Here is an 18,748-nt window from a genome sequence, read left to right on the forward strand (position 1 = left end):
GGACTGGAGGCTGCTGACTTAAAAGCCTTTATTTTAAGCCTAGCATTAAGCATAGCTTCAAACCAGTATTAAAGGATGCCTTCCCTCAATGCACTTCTTTTTTTCTTTGACTCAGGAACTGAGATACTAGAAAGCGGTCTGCCTTTTATGTAGCCAGTGTTTTACTGAATATGAACAGATCTATAGTGGATAATGCTGGAGTACTATAAATTCATCATCACAATCATCATGAGGTTTTCAATGTGCACCTCTCATTTTGAATTTCTCTCTGTATATGCAGTTTCCACTGTGAGACCTTGCTTTTTTGCGTGTGTAGGATAAATTAGGCTTTTTAGAAGCTCATGTTCAACTTTTATGTGTTCTTGTTTAGTAAGTTAATATAATGATAAGCCAGCTGCTTGTCAATATTATAGTCTCCAAGAACTCAAAATCACAGGCTTCTACTACAGTATTTCTTAAAAAGTAGCAGGCAGAATAAATAGGTAGAAAATCAAACAGATAGTTTTGAAGCTGGGCACATTGAGGGGTTTTTTTTATTTTGTTGTTGGGCAGGGTGATGTTGAATAATGCTGAAAACAAAATCCAGCTGTCTACGTGCAACTGCTTGTGTTCAAAACCTTCAGTCCTTTTTAAATTGTTTGCATGGTGAAAGTTGATAATTTTTAACACAGAATCCTGAAAGAAATATCCCTTATGCAAGATACTTACATTTAGAAGGCTTATCCATGCATTGTCTCTAAACGCTGGTTTGGGGAGTCTGGAAAAACTAGCTTTATTATTTTGACTTCTTTTTTTTTTTTAATGATGTATTCAGGGGGGGAAAAAACCTTTCTTATAAAAAAATTAATCTGTTATTGTAACAAGTATATACTAACACTTGCAATGTTGGTACTCTTTTCTGTGGTATGTATGCAGCACTTCTCAAAGATCTCAATGCTAAGGAGAAGAGAGTGTAAACAACACTTAGTAAAATTGAAAACACCAAAAGTAACCTTGGACATATCAAAATTCACAATGTTCAATAAAAGAGAAACAGTAAAGGTATAGATGAATTACAGAGTGGTTGAGCATCTGTCTGTACTGTTTCTGTAAGAGCTATAATTGTTTGATCAGAACGTTTTTATTGGGTTTTCTTGAGGGAGGTCATTGATAAATATTACTAAGAACAGAGTGATGGTCATGTTACTATGATGTGTCTTTCCTTAGTAACTGCATAGGACTAGAAATTCATGTGATCTTGACAATATACTGGTAGACATCTGCAGGTGATTTATATTCTTTGAATCTGATGTGAAATCCACCATATTGGAATATAATATTTGTCATATGTAAAAACAGAATGAATCCTCAAAAGCATTAAAAATAAAAGCATTAGACTGTATTATTTAGAATCATATGCAGTCAAGAGGTCAACATGTGCAAAGGCAGCCTGTTCTAGAAACCTGTTAGATGAATTAGGAGAATAAGAAGGTTTAAAGCTTTAAGGGAGATTATCCTGCTCTTCTCCACATGGCAGGCAGTGCTGATTAATGCTGTGTATTTCTTTAATCTCAGGGTTTGTAGGTGAAAACACCCAACCAATCCCAGAAAGCAACATTGGAAACAGAATGCTTCAGAGTATGGGCTGGACCCCAGGCACAGGTCTCGGACCAGACGGCAAAGGAATAGCAGAGCCCATACGAGCCATGCAGAGACCCAAAGGACTTGGACTTGGATTTAGCTAACAGAGATAAAAATAAAGCTCAAAATTAATTAAAAAAAAAAAAAAGAAAGAAAGAAAAAGGAAAAAATGGCAAACATATTATTTGTTGTGATCGGCAAATCCAGTTTTTCTTCTCTCAAAGATGGCTGACGTCAACGAGCTTCACACAACTCCCACCAGCTGCAAGGTACAGCCGCAGTGACAGAACCGGCATTCGAGTCTGACTTCACAATGGTGCTAAAATGTACAGAAACTTCTACTTTTTTATTTTCTGTGGTCTTAAGGTTTGTATTAAGCATAAAATTCAGTGTACTCACTTTTTTTGGTAAAAGCTTCTGGCACTGCAGGTTTTAGTATATAAGGAAATTTTGTTTTGTAGGTATAATTTCATCTCAAGAGCCTTGATAAGATTTGTTGAGGAAAATGGAACTTTTTTACAGCTATTGTGGCTTCTCCCTTTTCAGGCAAAATTTCCAAGCCTGGTATTTGTAGTGTTTAACAATATTTGAGTATAAGTTCTCATTATGGCCATAATACATACATGTTTCCCAGTGGAAGGTGATATGGTATGCAATTTTGTCTAAGAGCATGAAAAACAGCTTTGTTGTCATAGGAATCTCATCCCAACACCATTTTCTGTCAATGTATTACTGTCTTCCACATTCAAGCTGAGAAGTAATGCTTTTATACTTGTTTTTATGTTTACAAAATTATCTTTCCTCAGCAAATACTTTACAGAGTTAAACTTTACTCCAACTTTGGCTTTCCCTTCATATTAATGATCCTCAGTGTTGCCACATTTAAGAATAGTTTGAGCTTTGAAACAGGAAATTGCATTTCAGGGATGACTGTGTTTCAGTGTTTTTCTGGGGTTTGGCACATTTTAAACAATGCAGTATTCAACATGGTGTTAACGTTTGGTTTGTGACCGAGCTGTTGCCAATGAGCCACAACCTTTAAGGATCATGAGCAGAAAAAGGGCAAGGAGAAGCAGGATTAGGATGGAGGAAAGGAAGGAAAAAGATACTTTGATGGCATCTCACAAATCTAAGCTAGCAATTTAAAATCAAGAGGGATCATTAAGTGTTTTAATCAGTATCCTAATGTATCTAATGTCAGCAGAAGCAATTTCATTAAGCACCAACCAATCAAGCTCCTAGGGTACTTATTAGTCTGCAGGATAAAACAAATTCCACTTTAAAATTAAATGATAGGGCTGAAGGAAACTGTTTTTCAGATGGACTAAGGAGAAAATCGTGCTCCTCTCACCACCCATGCCTCTAGTAGCTGGCAACATTTACCCTCATTGCAGAGAGAACAGGATTTGATTCTGCAGTCTTTTTTTTTTCTTCAAGAGGAGGATCTCCCTTCCTCACCTCCCAGGCTGCAGAGAAAAATACTTAGTTCCAGATGCTTGCAAAGATATTTCTTTAGCATAAAAAGAGCACAGTTTTGCTCATGCAACTGTGAAATATAGTGATTAATTTTAAGACGTGTTTTTATTACTTTCCTTTTTCTCTCAGCTTCACCCATTTTTCCAGGAAAATAGTAGCAGGAAGAGGAAAACCAGCAACATTATAGCATTAAATTTGCTTGAAAGAAATGTTCATATTTTCCAGTGCAATTACTGTCAGTTTGGGGATGTTGTTTCAGCATACCACCATAGTGTAGAGATTACAGATTAGTAGCTGATGTTGTTTTTATGATAGTTGAATGCACATGTTCTTTGAGTTTCAGGAAGACCATTTATTGCTGTTTAAATACTTTATATGCTTGTGTAGTTTTACTTTTTAAAATTATAAGAAATTTTAAACAGAATTGGGATTTATACAGCAAAAGATACGTTTTATTGTAAGGTTTTGGGGCATAGCATAATGTGAGTTTGCCACTTCAAATATCTCTTGCACAACTGAATTTGGTTAAATACATTCCATATCCAAAGAATTTCAAGGCCACATAGTTACAGAGGGCCAAGAGCCTGGAATTCTGCAGCTGGCAGAGGTGCCCACTTGTGTGTTATTCCAAATAATGCATTTCTGTGGCCTGCACCTGTTCTGACAGTGCCATGTGCTCCTGAGAGCAAGTGAACTCTGACAACCTCTTTGTTTTGTACGCTGCAATCAGAAATCCCTTAAAATCATTTTCAACGTGTGAATTGCAAAAGTGAATCTTTTAAGATCTGTTTGTTGTAGCTCTATCTGTAAAACTGTAAAAGAATACTCCGTCTGTTAAAATTCCACTGTTCTGCTTTAGTTCCAACACCTGCATGTCTTGGACTGGAAGTATGGCACCTATAACACTTCTTTGAAGTATTTCTGTGCAATTTGTCATAGAAGTAGTTTCTCAAGAAATAAGTATAGAGCCCCAAAAGTTCTTGAAACTGTTTCCTGTTTTTAAAAGGTAAGAGGGAAATAATGCATACATATTGAGGAAAAATATCTTTAGCTCATTCAACTCTTTTTTCATGCATTCCTGCAGATGCAGTGAAGCAGCCAGCCTAGTAGACTGTCATAATGGACGAACTATGTAATCAGATTGAAAACCTTAAATTTTTTTGTTCTAAATCAGCCTTTTAGTGAGAATCTATTAGACATTAAGGTTAGTTAAACTGGTTTTGATATAGAGATAGATGCACTTTGTTTTCCCCAGGTATTATCAATAGATGCCTCTGCTGACAGTACACTTTATCTGTTAGAAGCTGTAGAACAAAGTGATTTATTAAAATATTTTAATGTAGTGTTTTGAGATATTTTTGGTGCAGTAAAATTCCCATTCTGGCTCACACTGTGGTTTCATTTTCATTTTTCCACATCTCACAGGAGTGGTTTTAAAGATACTCCAGCAGTGTGATTTCATACAGTTAAAACTAGTGTTAAGAAACAAAACAAAAATTAATTGCAGATTTTTTTTTAAAGCCATTGCAATGTTATTTGGCTTTGAAACAGGTCAAAATACTTGGATTTACTGTTTGTTTTCTTCAGATCTTTCCTATGTCTAACCTGCAATCATACTGTGATACCTGCTATAAAGCTGGAACACATTGTTTTAAACTACGTATAGAAGTTTTTTCAGATAATAATTCTTTATGCCTGTGACACTGAAGTTTTTTGCCTACATAAATAAATACGGGATCATCTTGTATCTAAAAGTTCTCATCCATCACTTGCCAGATTCTTTCAATTTAAATATTTGAATCAGTAGCTCAGCTGTTACCATGATATTCTTCCTCTGAAGAATGTGTAGTGAAGAGAAGAGATGTTGCCTATTATCAGCACTGTGTTTTGCTACATGTTCCATGGTGTCTCCAAGTTCTGTGAATTGAGCCATTAACTGTTAATAAAAGAAACCCACGAGCAGTATCTTATTTCTAAATGAATATTTGTCGAAGTCAGAGAAGCATTATCAATATGCTCGTTTAACAAGTTTGTCCCTGCATTTGTCTTTCTGCAATTAGGTCAATAATGGGTGTAGAACAGCAGTAAATACCTAAACGCTTTGTATAGAATGCTTTGCTCTAACAACACAAATGCAAGATGGAATAAAATAAATAGACTCAATTCTTCATGGGCTTTGTATGTTCTTTTCTTTAAACTACCCTTTTCAGTAGTGCTATTGCACAGGTGAGTACAAAGGCATGCTGTTTCTGGAAATATAATTAAAGTGACTTATCCCATGTACCAAGTAAACGCATACTAGATTAAGCTATTACACTGCCTTTTATGTACTTTTTTGCTAGTACTTCTTTCCTAGGCTATTATTATCCTGCTGAAGAGGTCACACCACAATATCAGGAAATGCCTCGTTTAAGATGTTTGCAGTACTTTTGTTATCATATTCTTCTAAGACTTGTTACAAGTCTAAGTACAAGTTCCCTTCACTCCTTAGGTATGTGTATGCTTTGATAACCATGACAGGGCCTTGTGCTTTCTCTTCCAACAGTTCTCCAAAATTGTTCCTCCAAGGAAAACTCACACAGTCTTTGTTTTATTTTCCCTCTCCCCTGCTCCCAGGGCACTTTCAATGAAGGCATATCAGAAATGGGAATCCCTCCCCTCTTAATCAAGAAACTTTCTAATTACACTTCCATCCCTAGCAGAGTATTCAGGAGCAGTGGAGAAGCTGCAAAAGGGTTAGCACACATTTACTTGCAGCTGATCACATTAAGTTTTTTGGGCTTCTCATGATTCTCTTCTGTCCTAGAACAAAACAGATAATGGAACTGTTTTGACCATGTTGCTTGTATTTGAGTATTCAATCATTAAGTAATAAATTATGTAAACTTGATCTCCCTCACCAATGAGAACTGGTTTTTAACAGCTATGAAAAGTGGTTTAAATTAATATGAGGTATTCTGTCTATAGAAGGTTGTTATTTTGGCCTGTTGATGACATTCCTATGATGAATTTAAACATTGGGGAGTTTGACTTCTGAAAGTGTGAACATAAGTCATTAGCCTCTGAGGTATGTGTGTGTTATTGTAAATATATGAGCTTATTAAAATGTCATTCAGAATATTTCATCACAGATATGCTCATTTCAGTTGTGTCTTGTCTACAATGTTGTCTATTTTTCTGAAAAACTGCAGCTCTGTGTGTGTTTTTAAGTGACAATACCCGTGTTTCCTCTCTTGAAGCATAATCTCTTGTATGTGGCAGGCCATTCAGGATTTTCTGTGATTTCTGCTGCTCTACAGAAGTTCCTTTTCCATCCCCTTCCTAAGCCAGTTTCCCGAAGGGCCACATGTTGCCTTCATCAGTTGTAAGAGATTTTGACACTGAGAACTTGGGATTTCTTTGTCCTTGATGAGGCTGTTGTGTGGGTCCCTGTCCTTCCTGTGGCCCCGAGTCAGTGAGAGATTTGCAATACTTTGTCCATATATCTGCCATTGGCTTCCAAATGTGAAGTACTGTCTAAAAATACACAGCATGGAAGAATTTGCAGACTGAGGCTGTGACTTTCTTCCTTGTAAAAGATACAGGTCCTAAATTTTCTATGGCATCAGAGTTCCCTCAGGTCCCAGCTGCCTGTTTGCAGGATTGTGCTGGCTCATCTTTAGCACTGAGCTCTTATAGAGCTGCTCTTTGGCTGCAGGAATGTACAGGTTAGCAGGTGGGTCATGTCAGTCTGTCTATCCTTGCAGTACCCACACCAATACATTCCAGCATTGTGGGGAGTCAGGCTGCCATGTCAGCCTGGAATATCTTAATTTTGCAGAGCACAAAATAAGGCACAGTAAGCCACTCATATATAGGGTTGTCAGTTTAGTGTTCGGGACGTGATTCTGTAGGTAGGATGGGATCTTGTCAAATCAAAAAGAATATAGGAGAAAAGTAAGAGTTGCAGATAATGGAAGGGAAGAAAAATCATTTCTAAAGCTGTGATACAGTGAGAAGTTGGAAATTTCTTAAATTTGGGGGCAGATGAGTAAGGGAAGTCATGCATCAGGTACGCAGAGAAAGAAAACGTTAATGTTCCAAGTAATATTTTCTTTAATTTACAAACAAGATGTTAGTGTTTAGCAAAACAGGCTCAACATTTTGACCCACCACTGAAGAATGCTGGAGGTTTTAATGCCTGAGATAAGCTAAACTTCTCATGCATCTGCTACTATGAATCCTACAAACTTTCTCTGCAAGTCAGCTTATTCTACACCTGTCCACACTCCATCTTTCTCCATCTTCTCCTCAAGCACTTTATTGTTTGTGCTGGACCTCAGATTGCTCCCTGCATGTCCATTCCCATGAATTTTGTTTTCTTTTTTAATGAGGTGTGATTTTTTTAATCCTCTTCCTTGGAAGTTGCCTATAATGTTGTTTTAACTTACTGTCCTAGAAGGTAGATTTGAGTAGTTTAAGGAGATTCTTTGAAGAATCAGCACAAAGAGGTTCTAGTTTTTCCTCCCATAAAATGTTTCTACTTTTTTATGATGTCTTTGAAGACCCCACTGCTATTCACCATTGCTTTCTCTCTTGCACAAACTTGATTGTTTTCTTACAGAATATTGTGGTGGAGAGTACAAGAATTTTTCTGATTGCATTTGCAAGTGTGCAGATTTTCAATTTCATGCCTTTGGTTTCAAGTCCTCAGAACTGAGTTTGAATTCCACACTTTTTTTTCCCCCAAAAGTTCCAGGTTGTCCAGATGTTCTACCTATTGTGAAGAAAGTGGAATGTTTATCTAAAATTTTCTAGATGCCAGATTCTCAGTCAATGTGGCACTGGCTCACTCTTCCTCTAGTATCAAATCTGATCTGCAACATCAACCATACATATGTAAATACAAGATGCAAAAGACTGTTGAATGAAAATGCCAGTGATACTCAGTATGTTAATTTGGATTAAACTCAAACAGTTCCACTGTCTGGAAGAACAGTTTACAGATTTCTTTTTTATATGCTTTATTACTGAAATAAGAGATTTTGAGCGTGAGCCTGTAATGATTTTAAGGGTTTTCATAATGTGATGTAAATAATAAGTAACACAATTACCTGGTTGCCTTTATACTTACTGTGGTGTGTAAGCTGATTTATTTTTCATCTTCTTTTGTCAGTGAGCATGTGAATTGCAGTTCTCACTAACAGAATTTGGGCAATTTCTATCCATTGCCCATGAAGATAGGTCAGCTGCTAAACAGTAGCTTTTAACCAGGAATTTTATAGAACAGAGATATGGGCAGGAATGATAGCACTGGCAAAAGTGTTGGAATAGAGAAGATCACCTTTCAACCTCTATGTTGTACCTACGTGAAGTTTTCCCAGTAACCATTGGATCTTCCTTAGTAAAGGTTCACTAAGAAATTGTGTCAGGAATCAGACCTGCAGCCTGGAGTCCCAGGATTTGATGATACCTGTTTCATTTTTATTGCTAACATTAGAAGTGTTCCTCCCACAGCTGGCTTCCCTCTGAAACCTCCAGGGCTGTGAATGGACACCACTCCAGGAGAGCTGCTGGAAGGGGCACTTTGCAGTGGGTGGGGTGCCTTAGGTGCTGACTTCATCTTGGGCTTTCCTTTAATAGAATAAATCCTGAATTTGCACTACGGTCAGCCAAATCTGTGACTTCAGAGGAAAACTATCTGCTCCTTAGGATAAGGGTATTTTCATATGAGATCTACATCTATATTAATCAAAAAAGTAAAACTTTTTTGTGTCAGATGTTTATTCAGCAAAATCTAGTGGCTTGTGGAATTTTCTAGTAAACTGCAGCCAAGACACAGTGTATTCCATGGGTTAGTCAGAAACTAAGTTACCCCAGTGTTCAGTTCTGGGTTACCAGTCCTACTCCATAGGGTCAGGTACAGCCTCCCTTCTGGAAGATGAAAGAACCAGGAAGCCTTGACAGTTTGAGGCCCCTGAAACTGCAGAGAAGGTCTCCCAGTGTCTCTCCAACCTTGAATGCTCCCCACCAGAGAGCAAAGAACTGCAAAACCTGAAATCACCTTGTGGTTTTTGTAGTTCTAGTGTGGGTCAATCATTGGAGGGTGCCCTTACAGCAGTTTCCATGCTTCCAGCTCAGAGGATGTGTTTTGGGAGGCTGGGGAGGCAGGGATGGCCAGGCTTCCTGCAGGGGAGCTCTAACTGGGCAGGTCTAGAGGCTCCAAGTACGCAGCAAGGAGCACCAGCTCAATAAAATGTGATTTGGACAACACATTCTTACTCCTCACCTTCTTTTGGAATTGTTGGAATGTCCTATGAAGAACAGCATCCAAGGCAAATTTCACTGCAGGCTTAAGGAAGGGCTGGCACATCTTGGTTTCTGAGAGCATTCTGAGTTAGCAGTAATGTCCTGGTAAATCAGTGTAAGTACAAGTTTGGACTTCCCAGAAGGGTCAAATGTGGTGATTGTGGAGTTTGCAGCCACTGCTGTAGGATTTTGTTCCAGGCACGGGCTGCCATCTCACCAGCCGTGTGAGAGGTTCATGCACTTCAGTGCAGGATTGGTTACACATGCAGATTTTTAGGCAGTGGTTTGAGAAAGAAATCACTACATGACTTAATTATACTGGCCCATGACAAAAAGGTTGCAAGAGAAGTATTGGCAAGAGAAGTGTTCTGTTACGATTTTTGTCACCATCCAGGATAGTGGATCTTTGAATATTTTTGGCCAGAACCACATCCCTTTGCTGTGTTTGGACCAGGTAAATAAAAAGAAGCAAAATTAAAAAAAAAAAAATAAAAATGGAGTTTACTGTGTAATTGAGAAAATTTTTTGCCTGCATGAGTTTACACAAACAAACATGTATGCATAGAGGTGTAGCTCTCTGCAAAGAACAATGTCATACATAAAATAATGGAAACCATGGTTAAATGCTGGGCCATTTGGTATGTGGCCACCCCGTGAACCTCACAGAAGTGTTACAAAACCTCTGGTTCTGCTGAGCCTGCCTGGCTTAGAGGAGGTGTGTTGGTTGCACAAAAGTCGATAAATCTGCAATGTATTGTTTCATATTCTGCCTTTATGTAAACCTAGCCAGGTTTTTTAGTTGTCTTCTTCCTAATCAGTGGTAAAGTGCATTTAATAGCTCACTTAAGGTGTCATCCATTACTATGAGTTACTGTTAGAACTAATTAATAGAGCTGAAATTATTTTGTAATGAGAAATTGAAGTATTGCAGTGTTGAAAAAAAATTACCATTCATAGCTAATTAACGTTTAACAATGCAAATAAGCTGATAATTATTTTTCAAGCCATAGAAAAATCCTGTGACATTTTATATACTACCTTTGTGATCTTAATTGTTTCTGAAAAATACCTTTAGAGATGAATAGTCTGAAGAAATTTCCCTGGATAAAAGGCGTATTCTGAAGTGCACAATGAATGAAAGCTCTCCATTGGTTCATGTGGGGCTGCATTCAGCAGCTATTTCTCCCTGTAAGCACTGATGAAGTGAAGGAAAAATAAAGGGTTCCAAAGTCAGGTGGAAGAGGAAATTATGTGGTCTTGGGGAAACCTTTCTGGCTGCTCCAAATAAGTCATTGTTCTCCTTGGCTGATGTAGATACCATAAATGTGGCCCCAGTGGGCTGAGATCTTTTGGATCCTTCACAAGAGAAGATGGTAAGAAGTGAACACAAAATTCACAACTGCTTTTAGGTCATATATGTGTTAAAGGAATGCAGAAACCAAACAGAAAACTGAGTCTTACCTTGTGTGGCAGCATGTGGCATGTGAGATCACAGTCCCCTGGATGTCAAGATGTTGGTTCTTCCCAAATTTCATCCCTTAGATGCTACTTGAAGCAGGAGTTTTCAAAGGAGCATTGAATTGTCAGTGTCCTTTTAGGTGCCCAGCCCGGTGCCACAGGCATTGCCTGCTGATCAGGCAGGAGCCACTGCAGGCACTAAGTTTTGTTCCTTTCTGTGGCATTTTTCACAGTCCCAAGGCACCATTAAAATCTGTGCTGTGGTGGCACAAATGGCCATTCTTGTGACTGCTAAACTTGATAAATGAAATATACTCTTACTGTGCCCTGATTTTTATCCTAACTTTTTAAACTTTACTGTATTTTAGTATGTCACTTTAATGCACCAAAAACTTTAGTTTTATCACAAGTTTTCCTGAAAGTGTTCAGGTTTTGGTGGTAGGGTTTTTTTGGAGTAAACTGGCAATAAATAGTTACTTTTATTTAGCAAGTAATATAATCTGCTGGCAAGTGAATTGCAGAGGCTCCTGATTGTGTCCTACTAAACACACACACATTATGCACTTGGTGTTTTTCAGTGTATCCCAATTTCTCTTCAGCAGGATGGTATCACCAGCTGCCAAGGGTGTGGCCTACTCTTAGTGATTTTTTACCTTTTTCTCTATACATTAGAGTCATCTTCTGCCTTCAAGTTGTGAAATAGCATCAATTATCCAGACACCAATCACACTGCCACAGAAGAGCATTCCTTGACAGTTCTTAAATTTTCCAACAGAACACAGGGTGGTTTTTGCCATCCTGCTCTCAGATGCTTGTTCTTCCCCCACTGTGAACTTTTTCTTTAGGACTGTCCTTTTTAATGTTGAACTGGTATCAACCCATCTTCCTTAGAAATGGATTTCAATGTTTGTGTTGGTTTAGACCTCAGATAAGGCCTTGTGGTCATGCCCTGTATAATCTGGAAAGTTTCTGTAATACCAGATGTATTGCTGAAAGTCACCACTTCTGTTTGTATATTATCCTGCAAAATTTTTACCTGGAAAACCTATAGTCCAATTGTGTCTGGTGTTCCTGTGCCAGAGGAAAGGGGAAAGAACAGTGAAGGTAATGTTTTATTTTATTAATTTGTTTAATTATTTTTAATTGAAAATATTGATTGATGAAAGACAAGTTCTGAGTCAAGACTTCCAAAAGTTTAGTGTTGACAAAATTGATCCTGTGAGCCAGGTTCATCCTTTGGTTGGCATGTGAGTCATGTAACCTCTTAAAATGGGGGAAATGCTTGTAGGGCAGTAGTAGGTTACTGTGCCAAGGTTTTCCTGCCATCAGAAATGTTTGGAACAGCACTCGATGCTGTTTTCACCATTCTGTATGCTGCTTTAATGATTAATATACTAAACTCATTCCATAGGTAAGCCTGTCTTTGGACAGTATTTTATACAAGTTCATAGTAAGTGTTTATTAGCTGGTGTGGTTGAAGGTGTGACTTTCAGGCTGTGTGGCCAACTTTGATTCATGTTATTTTTTTTAATTATGAGGTCCTTCCTGGGTGGTTTCCATATCCATTTTGAGCCATCCCACGTCCTGCTTTTTGTTCCCTCCAGTACCAAGCACAGAGTTGTTGGCCACCTCTGGTAATCATTTTTCTTCAGAGCAGTTATTAATGATGGTTTGAGCACCTCTTGGTGTAAACTTTGTGGGTACTTCACAATTAAACATTTTTTCATATTTTAATAGATATTTGAGAAATGTAGCGTGAGAAGTAATGCTTTCAGCTTTTATTCTCATCAGTCTCTTGTTGTGTTTATCATCTTGCAATGATGGTGTCTGAAAGCCTTCCCCCATGTGTTACAGAGCAGTGAGGCAGTTCAGAGAGGATTTCAGGGCAGCTCGTAGCTGAAGCACACAAATCTTTGCAACCTGCACCTCTATTGCAGCCATAGGATATCAAATGTCTGAAGGTGTGGGCTTAATTGCTGCAGCTCAGAGTGCACACCACAGAGCCTGGATGCTTTCAAACACTTTAATTTCTGGAAGACCTCCGTCAAAAAGGTGGGGGAAGGCTGAGAGGCTTTCCTGTAGCGGCTCTCACGCCGCTTGTGTTTCTCCATCGCGCCCGTTAACAACTACACGAGAGAAACAAGCAGCAGATTTTTTTTTCCACTCCACAAGTAATTGTCTGCACAGCAGTGACAGATGTGCAATATAGCAGCTTCTTCAGGAAAAAATTAACAGTTTGTCCAGCATGTCAGCTCGCTCTTTTTAGTGCTTCGGAGGTCTTGGCCCCATTATGGATGATTTAGAAATTGAGGCAAGCTAAGACCAGCTGCCTGGGTTGAAAGCCTTAGTTAGTAGCCCTCATCTGCATTCCAGTATTCACTTACATCTAGAAATTGGTAGGGCCCCTCTGGCCACGAGATGAGTATGGGCTGACAATGCCTTGATTTGTTGAGAGAGAGAATAAATGGGTTTTTCAGAAGATGAGGAAATATCACCATTACTGGCCAATTTATAGCATTTTATCTGTTCTTCAAACATGTCACTTTTGTTATTGTTGCATGGTAATTACATAGTGAAACGGAAAGAAAACAAATTCTGGTTACATATTCAGATGGATTGCAAAATCATATAATCCTGATAAATGCCCATTTATGATACACACGGATGAAAGGTTCATTTTAATTTTGAATAGCTAGCACAGCCATAAATAGGATATAGGATTAGATCTCACAGAATCTGATTACCTAAAAGCAAATAGTATTTTTCTTCACTTTTTTCATAAGCAGGAAATTCAGTGTGTGCAGGGTATTTAAATAAGCAGGTTTTCCACTAAAATATATGAAGTATATAGTTCAATAATTTCTATATTTTAAATATAATAATTTAGGACTATTCAGCTAAGTCTTTTCTGAAGTACTTGTAAAAAGACATCAATCCACCAATACTGCTGAGAGAGATATCTCACAGCTGTACCCTGTTGCAAGCCGTACATTTATGACAAATGGAAGCAGCTTTGCTTCTCAGGTATCAAATGCAACAAAGCAAAAGATGGTCAATGTTGGACATTTATAGGCAATGGCAACTGTTAGACCTTCATAATTGTTTTAAAGAAAGTTTCCAGGCAAATCATGACTTTTAAAAAGCAAGTTTTGACAAAACACGAGGCAGCTGCAGTTTTGGCAGTAGCTTTTACACTAGAAATAAAGTGCAGGAAGCTCCATTTTCCCCAATGGAAAGGCACAAGGAAAGGAGTGGTGTGAAAATATATACAAAGATTAGCGGAAACCTGTGCAATTGATTCCTGATCATTAAAGAGAAGAATCTGCTTTGTAAAGCTATCTGCTTTATAGGCCATTGGTGTCCAAATTATCTTCATGAGATGAGACTTCGTTTTCCCAACTTTAGGGAGGGTTTATTACTGCCCACGAGCAGGGATGGCAGGTCCCAGGGTTCTTTCCCTGTCTCTGTCCCTGAAGGGCAGCCAGACTCGGGGCATCCTGACAGATGTGGCACAGGCTGCCTGAACCACCTGTAGTGACCTCCCTTGCAGGAATGGCTACTACAGCTTGCAAGTGCTTCCAAGAGGGTAAATATTTGAAAGCTCCAGGTTTGGACATGTCTAAGTACAGTGCCATGTGGTGCCAGGCCAGTCTTCAAGTTAGAGGTTATGTTCTGCAGCAGAGAGTTAATGAAGGTGGTTCATCAAAAGGAATGTAATTAGGTCCTACTAAATGTTCACGTGTAGCAAAGTCTAGCCAGAATTTTTTCAGCTCTTTTTATTCAAATCAGAAGTGTAAGTAGGTTGTAGCAGTCTGAGGAAAGAGACCTCAATTGGATCTGGTCTCAAACAATGACATTTCATCTGCCTGAACATGTAATCATTTAAAGGTTTATAGTTTGGGATCAGTTGTTACAGTTCAGTTTATGACTGAAATAAGCCTGATGTTATCACAGGTAAATGTGACTTAAATGACTGGTATTGTTGTCTTTCTCAATCTCACACAGTATTTGTAATAACTTTTCCTTTCTCTTGGACAAGGCTGGTACCAATGGGAGATTTCAAAAGGAAGCTTTAGTTTGAGTCAACTTTCTGATAGTAGGAGAGGGAATATATAAAAAGCCTGGATAGTTGGTCATCACCTGTGAAAAGACTGTAGTTTTTCCATAAGCAAAAATATGAAGAAATCTTTATTATTATTATAATCTTGAGTTTTGTAGTGTGCCTGAACCTTCCATAATATGCAGCCATCTGGAACAATTGCTTCCAAATGCAGCCTTACATTTAATTGTAGTGTCTGGAACATCAGCCTGTAGGAATATGCTGCTAAAAGCATCTTCCCTTATTGTCTGATGTGAAACAAATGTAGGATGTTGCAGTTTATTCAAAAGCCCTGGATTTTTATAGCCTAAAATAGGTGGGATTGTGCAGGTGGTACCCTAAGAAGTCACTGAGAAAGCCACACCAAATTCCAATAAAGCACTGTAAGGATGTGGATGTACTTCATGTACAATTAAGATGAAGTGCAGTTATCTCAAGGGTACTTCAAACCACTTGTTGATTAAAGAAAAAAAAAAGCTCTTTTACTGGGAACTGGTGTAAGGTCACTAAAATGAGATGCAGCAGCAGCAGGAGTTAAAACTATACCATCTTCATGTTAGTAAGAGAACAGACAGTATCAGCTTTCCAGCCTCTGCCAGGTCCTGCAGAGAGAGGTCTGGAGTAGGCAGAAGGAAATGCAAGTCTGGCAGAGTCCCCAAAGCTGGGAAACATTGATTCTGCTGCTGCTCCTCAACCTGTGCAGCAGGACAGGGATGCTGCTGTGCCCTCCAGCCCTTCTCCTGCAGCAGCCTGCTTGGAGCAGGTTGGGAACGTGTCTATATGGACAGGTAAAAGGCTGCAGAATAGTTTATCTCTATATAATGCCTAAGGAGTAGCCAAGCTAACAGCATACAGGGATTTGCATTCCTGTTCTCAAAGCCACCTCATTTTTGCATGGCTATCATTGTGTTCAAGGTACTGCTCCTGAGTTGGAGTTCACACCAGGCTTTCCCTGGCACCTTAGCAAAGGCATTTAGTCTCTGATACTATTCTTCCATAGAAAACCCAGATTATTCCTCTGTGTTATTTGTCTGTGTAGCCATTTGTGTCTCATTTTCTGTGACAGCTTCAAGGTGTAACCTTAATCCAGCCCAAATACAAGAGCAATCCATGGGTTTAGGTCAATCCTGATTTCCATTCTCCCCTTAATATTTTCCTTTATATATGTCAACATCAAGATGTTAGGAGGAGATGTATCTTTGCAAAAGTCGGGAGCGTGGTGGTCTAAAGGAACCGGCTACACTGTTCATAGCAGATGCTTCTGCCAGGTAAGGGGTTAATGGCTAGTCCTGAAGTCACAGCTTGTTTTGTTTGGAACTCGTGTCTTCAACCTGCCAATTGCTCTTCATTTCCTCTGATATTTTACTTACACAGTTAGTCAATAGGGCAGTTTTTAATGCAAAGCCATTTTCATAAATTATGCGATTAATCCAGTGTAATATATAAAAATATACACGTGAAATACAAAACACACCAAAGAAATAGAAGTGCTGTTAAACTAGAGTAGATCATTGTGCTGCCTGGTTCCCAAGTCCTGTGTGCCTTGTACCAACACCCAGAGCCTTGAAAAACCTTGTCACCAGCCTTGAACAAAGACAGCTATTTTCCCCCAAGGTGTGGACTTCACATCCATGGCTGGCATTAGTTTGGTTACCCTGCATGCTATTCTTCCTCCTTATGTGAAATGTTTTGGTTAACAATGTGACCTGCTATTGAATGTGAGACCTAACACCCTTCAGCCTCAGAAGGAAAGAGAAAATAAACCTTCAGAGATCCCAGAACTTGCCAGGTGATCTCAATGGCATGCCTTGGAGACAAATAACAAACAACACTCGTGGGGTCTGTGGAGCTGCTGCAGTTGCAGATTTTTATCTCCTCTGCTGTGCATGGGGCCATGTCCTCATGGTAAGTTCTGGCAGAACTCAGTGAGGCTCCTGTGGCAGAGGGAAAGGGGGTGCTGGTGGTGGGGGGCTCCTGTCAGCTCCCTGCCACCTGGGTGAGCACTCACTGATGGAGACAGCTCAGCAGCATCACATGCTATTTAAAGAATAAATGCTGCAAGCTCATTTTTAAGGGACTGGTGCCTGGAAGAACCCAGTTCTCTTTCCATAATAGCAGTCGTCTCTGCTGGTGACAGATCACAAAACTGAGTGTAAGCAACAGCTATTTTTCACAGTGTCCTCTGCCATTCCCTCCTGTAAACAGCAGGGCCTTGTATGTTAATGTTTCTATTGTTTTAATATTCTTATTTTCCTCATTCATATTCGAAGGTATTATTGTTAGTGTCAACTCACTTGATTTATTATTTGGAGCAAGCATTTGTTCAAAAAGTCAGCACTGGATATTAAATGATGATTGCTTGCAATGAATTTCTTCTTAACATCTGCAAAGACAATTTTTCCCTTTTCTTCTTCCACTTAACTCTAAATGAGAGATCTTAAGCATAGTTAAATAGGATTCATAATATCATGCTGACTGAAAATCATCTTGAAGTGGGAACTATGAAGGCAAAAAGTTATCGCATATAAAGTCCTCTTCCCTCTGAATTTTAAAATGAGAGGCAGGGGCAGAGTGTTTGTTCTGGTTGTACATTGCTGCTCCTGGTAATGGATGTAGTGAAGAGAGAGGAAACTCCAGGGTCAAAGCCATGGGTGTGCTGGAGGTGCAGGTCAGAACCACGGGCATCCTGTCCCTTTCCCAGGTCTCAGGCTGTTGTATGCAATGCTTTAGTGTGTGATTAGCAATTGGGAAAACCCTCCATGAAATAATGCAAGTATTTTTTATCCTCTTAACTTACAGGCTGCCGAAAAATACAGCTAAAGCCCAGAGGATTCAGGAAACATTTTCCTTTCATTTGTGTAAATGTATCAGGTTAATATTCAGCCAACAACTTTTTGTCATCATTATTTTTTGGCCCAGAGAGTAACATCTTGGTAACTTTTTCATTAGCATCAGCATCATGGTAAAGAACTAAGATAATGCTTCCATATTAATTATCATATTAATTATCATTTTTACAAACCTTCTTTAAAAACTCTTGCGCAAGCCGAGCTGCTGAAGGCGCTTCATTTCATTATCCTTGAGAAAGAAACATGAAAGTAGCTGTAAATAAAGGTGCAGTCTCGATGTTCACTGCTACTAGTCAGGTTACAAAGCTGGACAAAATGAGAAAAAAAGATAATTAAATTACAGATTTAATTCGAGATTACCATCGAGGAGGCTGGTAAAACAAACAAGTATAGTATTTTATAAATGTCCCAACATGAAATGTATGAAGAGACTGAACATTTTGGCAATGCTTTTGGCATTTTTGGTTTTTTTTAATACAACTATTGTTCCCCAAATGGGAAAACACTAGTGGATAGCAACTGAATGCATTGATGTCATACTTTTCCATAGGGGAAAATTTTTTAAAGCAGCTTTGGTTTAAAATAGTTGGCTCCTTTAAAATATACAGCCACAATAAAACACTGAAGCAGAAAATAGTTTCTGGCATAGGATGCAGCATTGTATTTCTGAATATATTATTATGAAGCTAATTGTCACAGAATTATGTTTGAATTTTATGACACATCCTAACAACAGTTAGGACATGAGCTGCAGAGCAGGCATTTCTTACATAAATATTTTGCCCCCTTTCCCTTTAGACTGTGACAAACAGCAAAAATAACTCCTGCTGCAGCACACTTGGAAGCCACAAACAGATTGTGCTCTCACCTTAAGCCTTGTAGTTTGATTACCTTGCTCTTCTGCTAGATCTTACATATCCGCTAGAGAAGGGGGAATCATCTTCATACAAATTGATTT

The 18,748-nt window shown here is 38.7% G+C and overlaps 1 protein-coding gene across 1 annotated transcript in view; it reads left to right on the plus strand.

Annotated features, from left to right (window-relative positions):
- GPATCH2 (G-patch domain containing 2) overlaps positions 1–5,249 on the plus strand; it is a 119,192-nt gene extending 113,943 nt beyond the window's left edge. Inside the window, exon 10 of the mRNA XM_054280332.1 lies at positions 1,555–5,249. Coding sequence (XP_054136307.1) covers positions 1,555–1,724 — 170 coding nt within the window. The 3' untranslated portion in view covers positions 1,725–5,249. The remainder of the gene's footprint in view (positions 1–1,554) is intronic.
- Positions 5,250–18,748: the final 13,499 nt, after the last annotated feature.

The sequence above is a fragment of the Melozone crissalis genome, unplaced genomic scaffold (assembly GCF_028551555.1).
Source record: "Melozone crissalis strain CALT ecotype California unplaced genomic scaffold, PUWL_Pcris_2 ptg000027l_1, whole genome shotgun sequence".
Classification (NCBI taxonomy): Eukaryota; Metazoa; Chordata; class Aves; order Passeriformes; family Passerellidae; genus Melozone; species Melozone crissalis.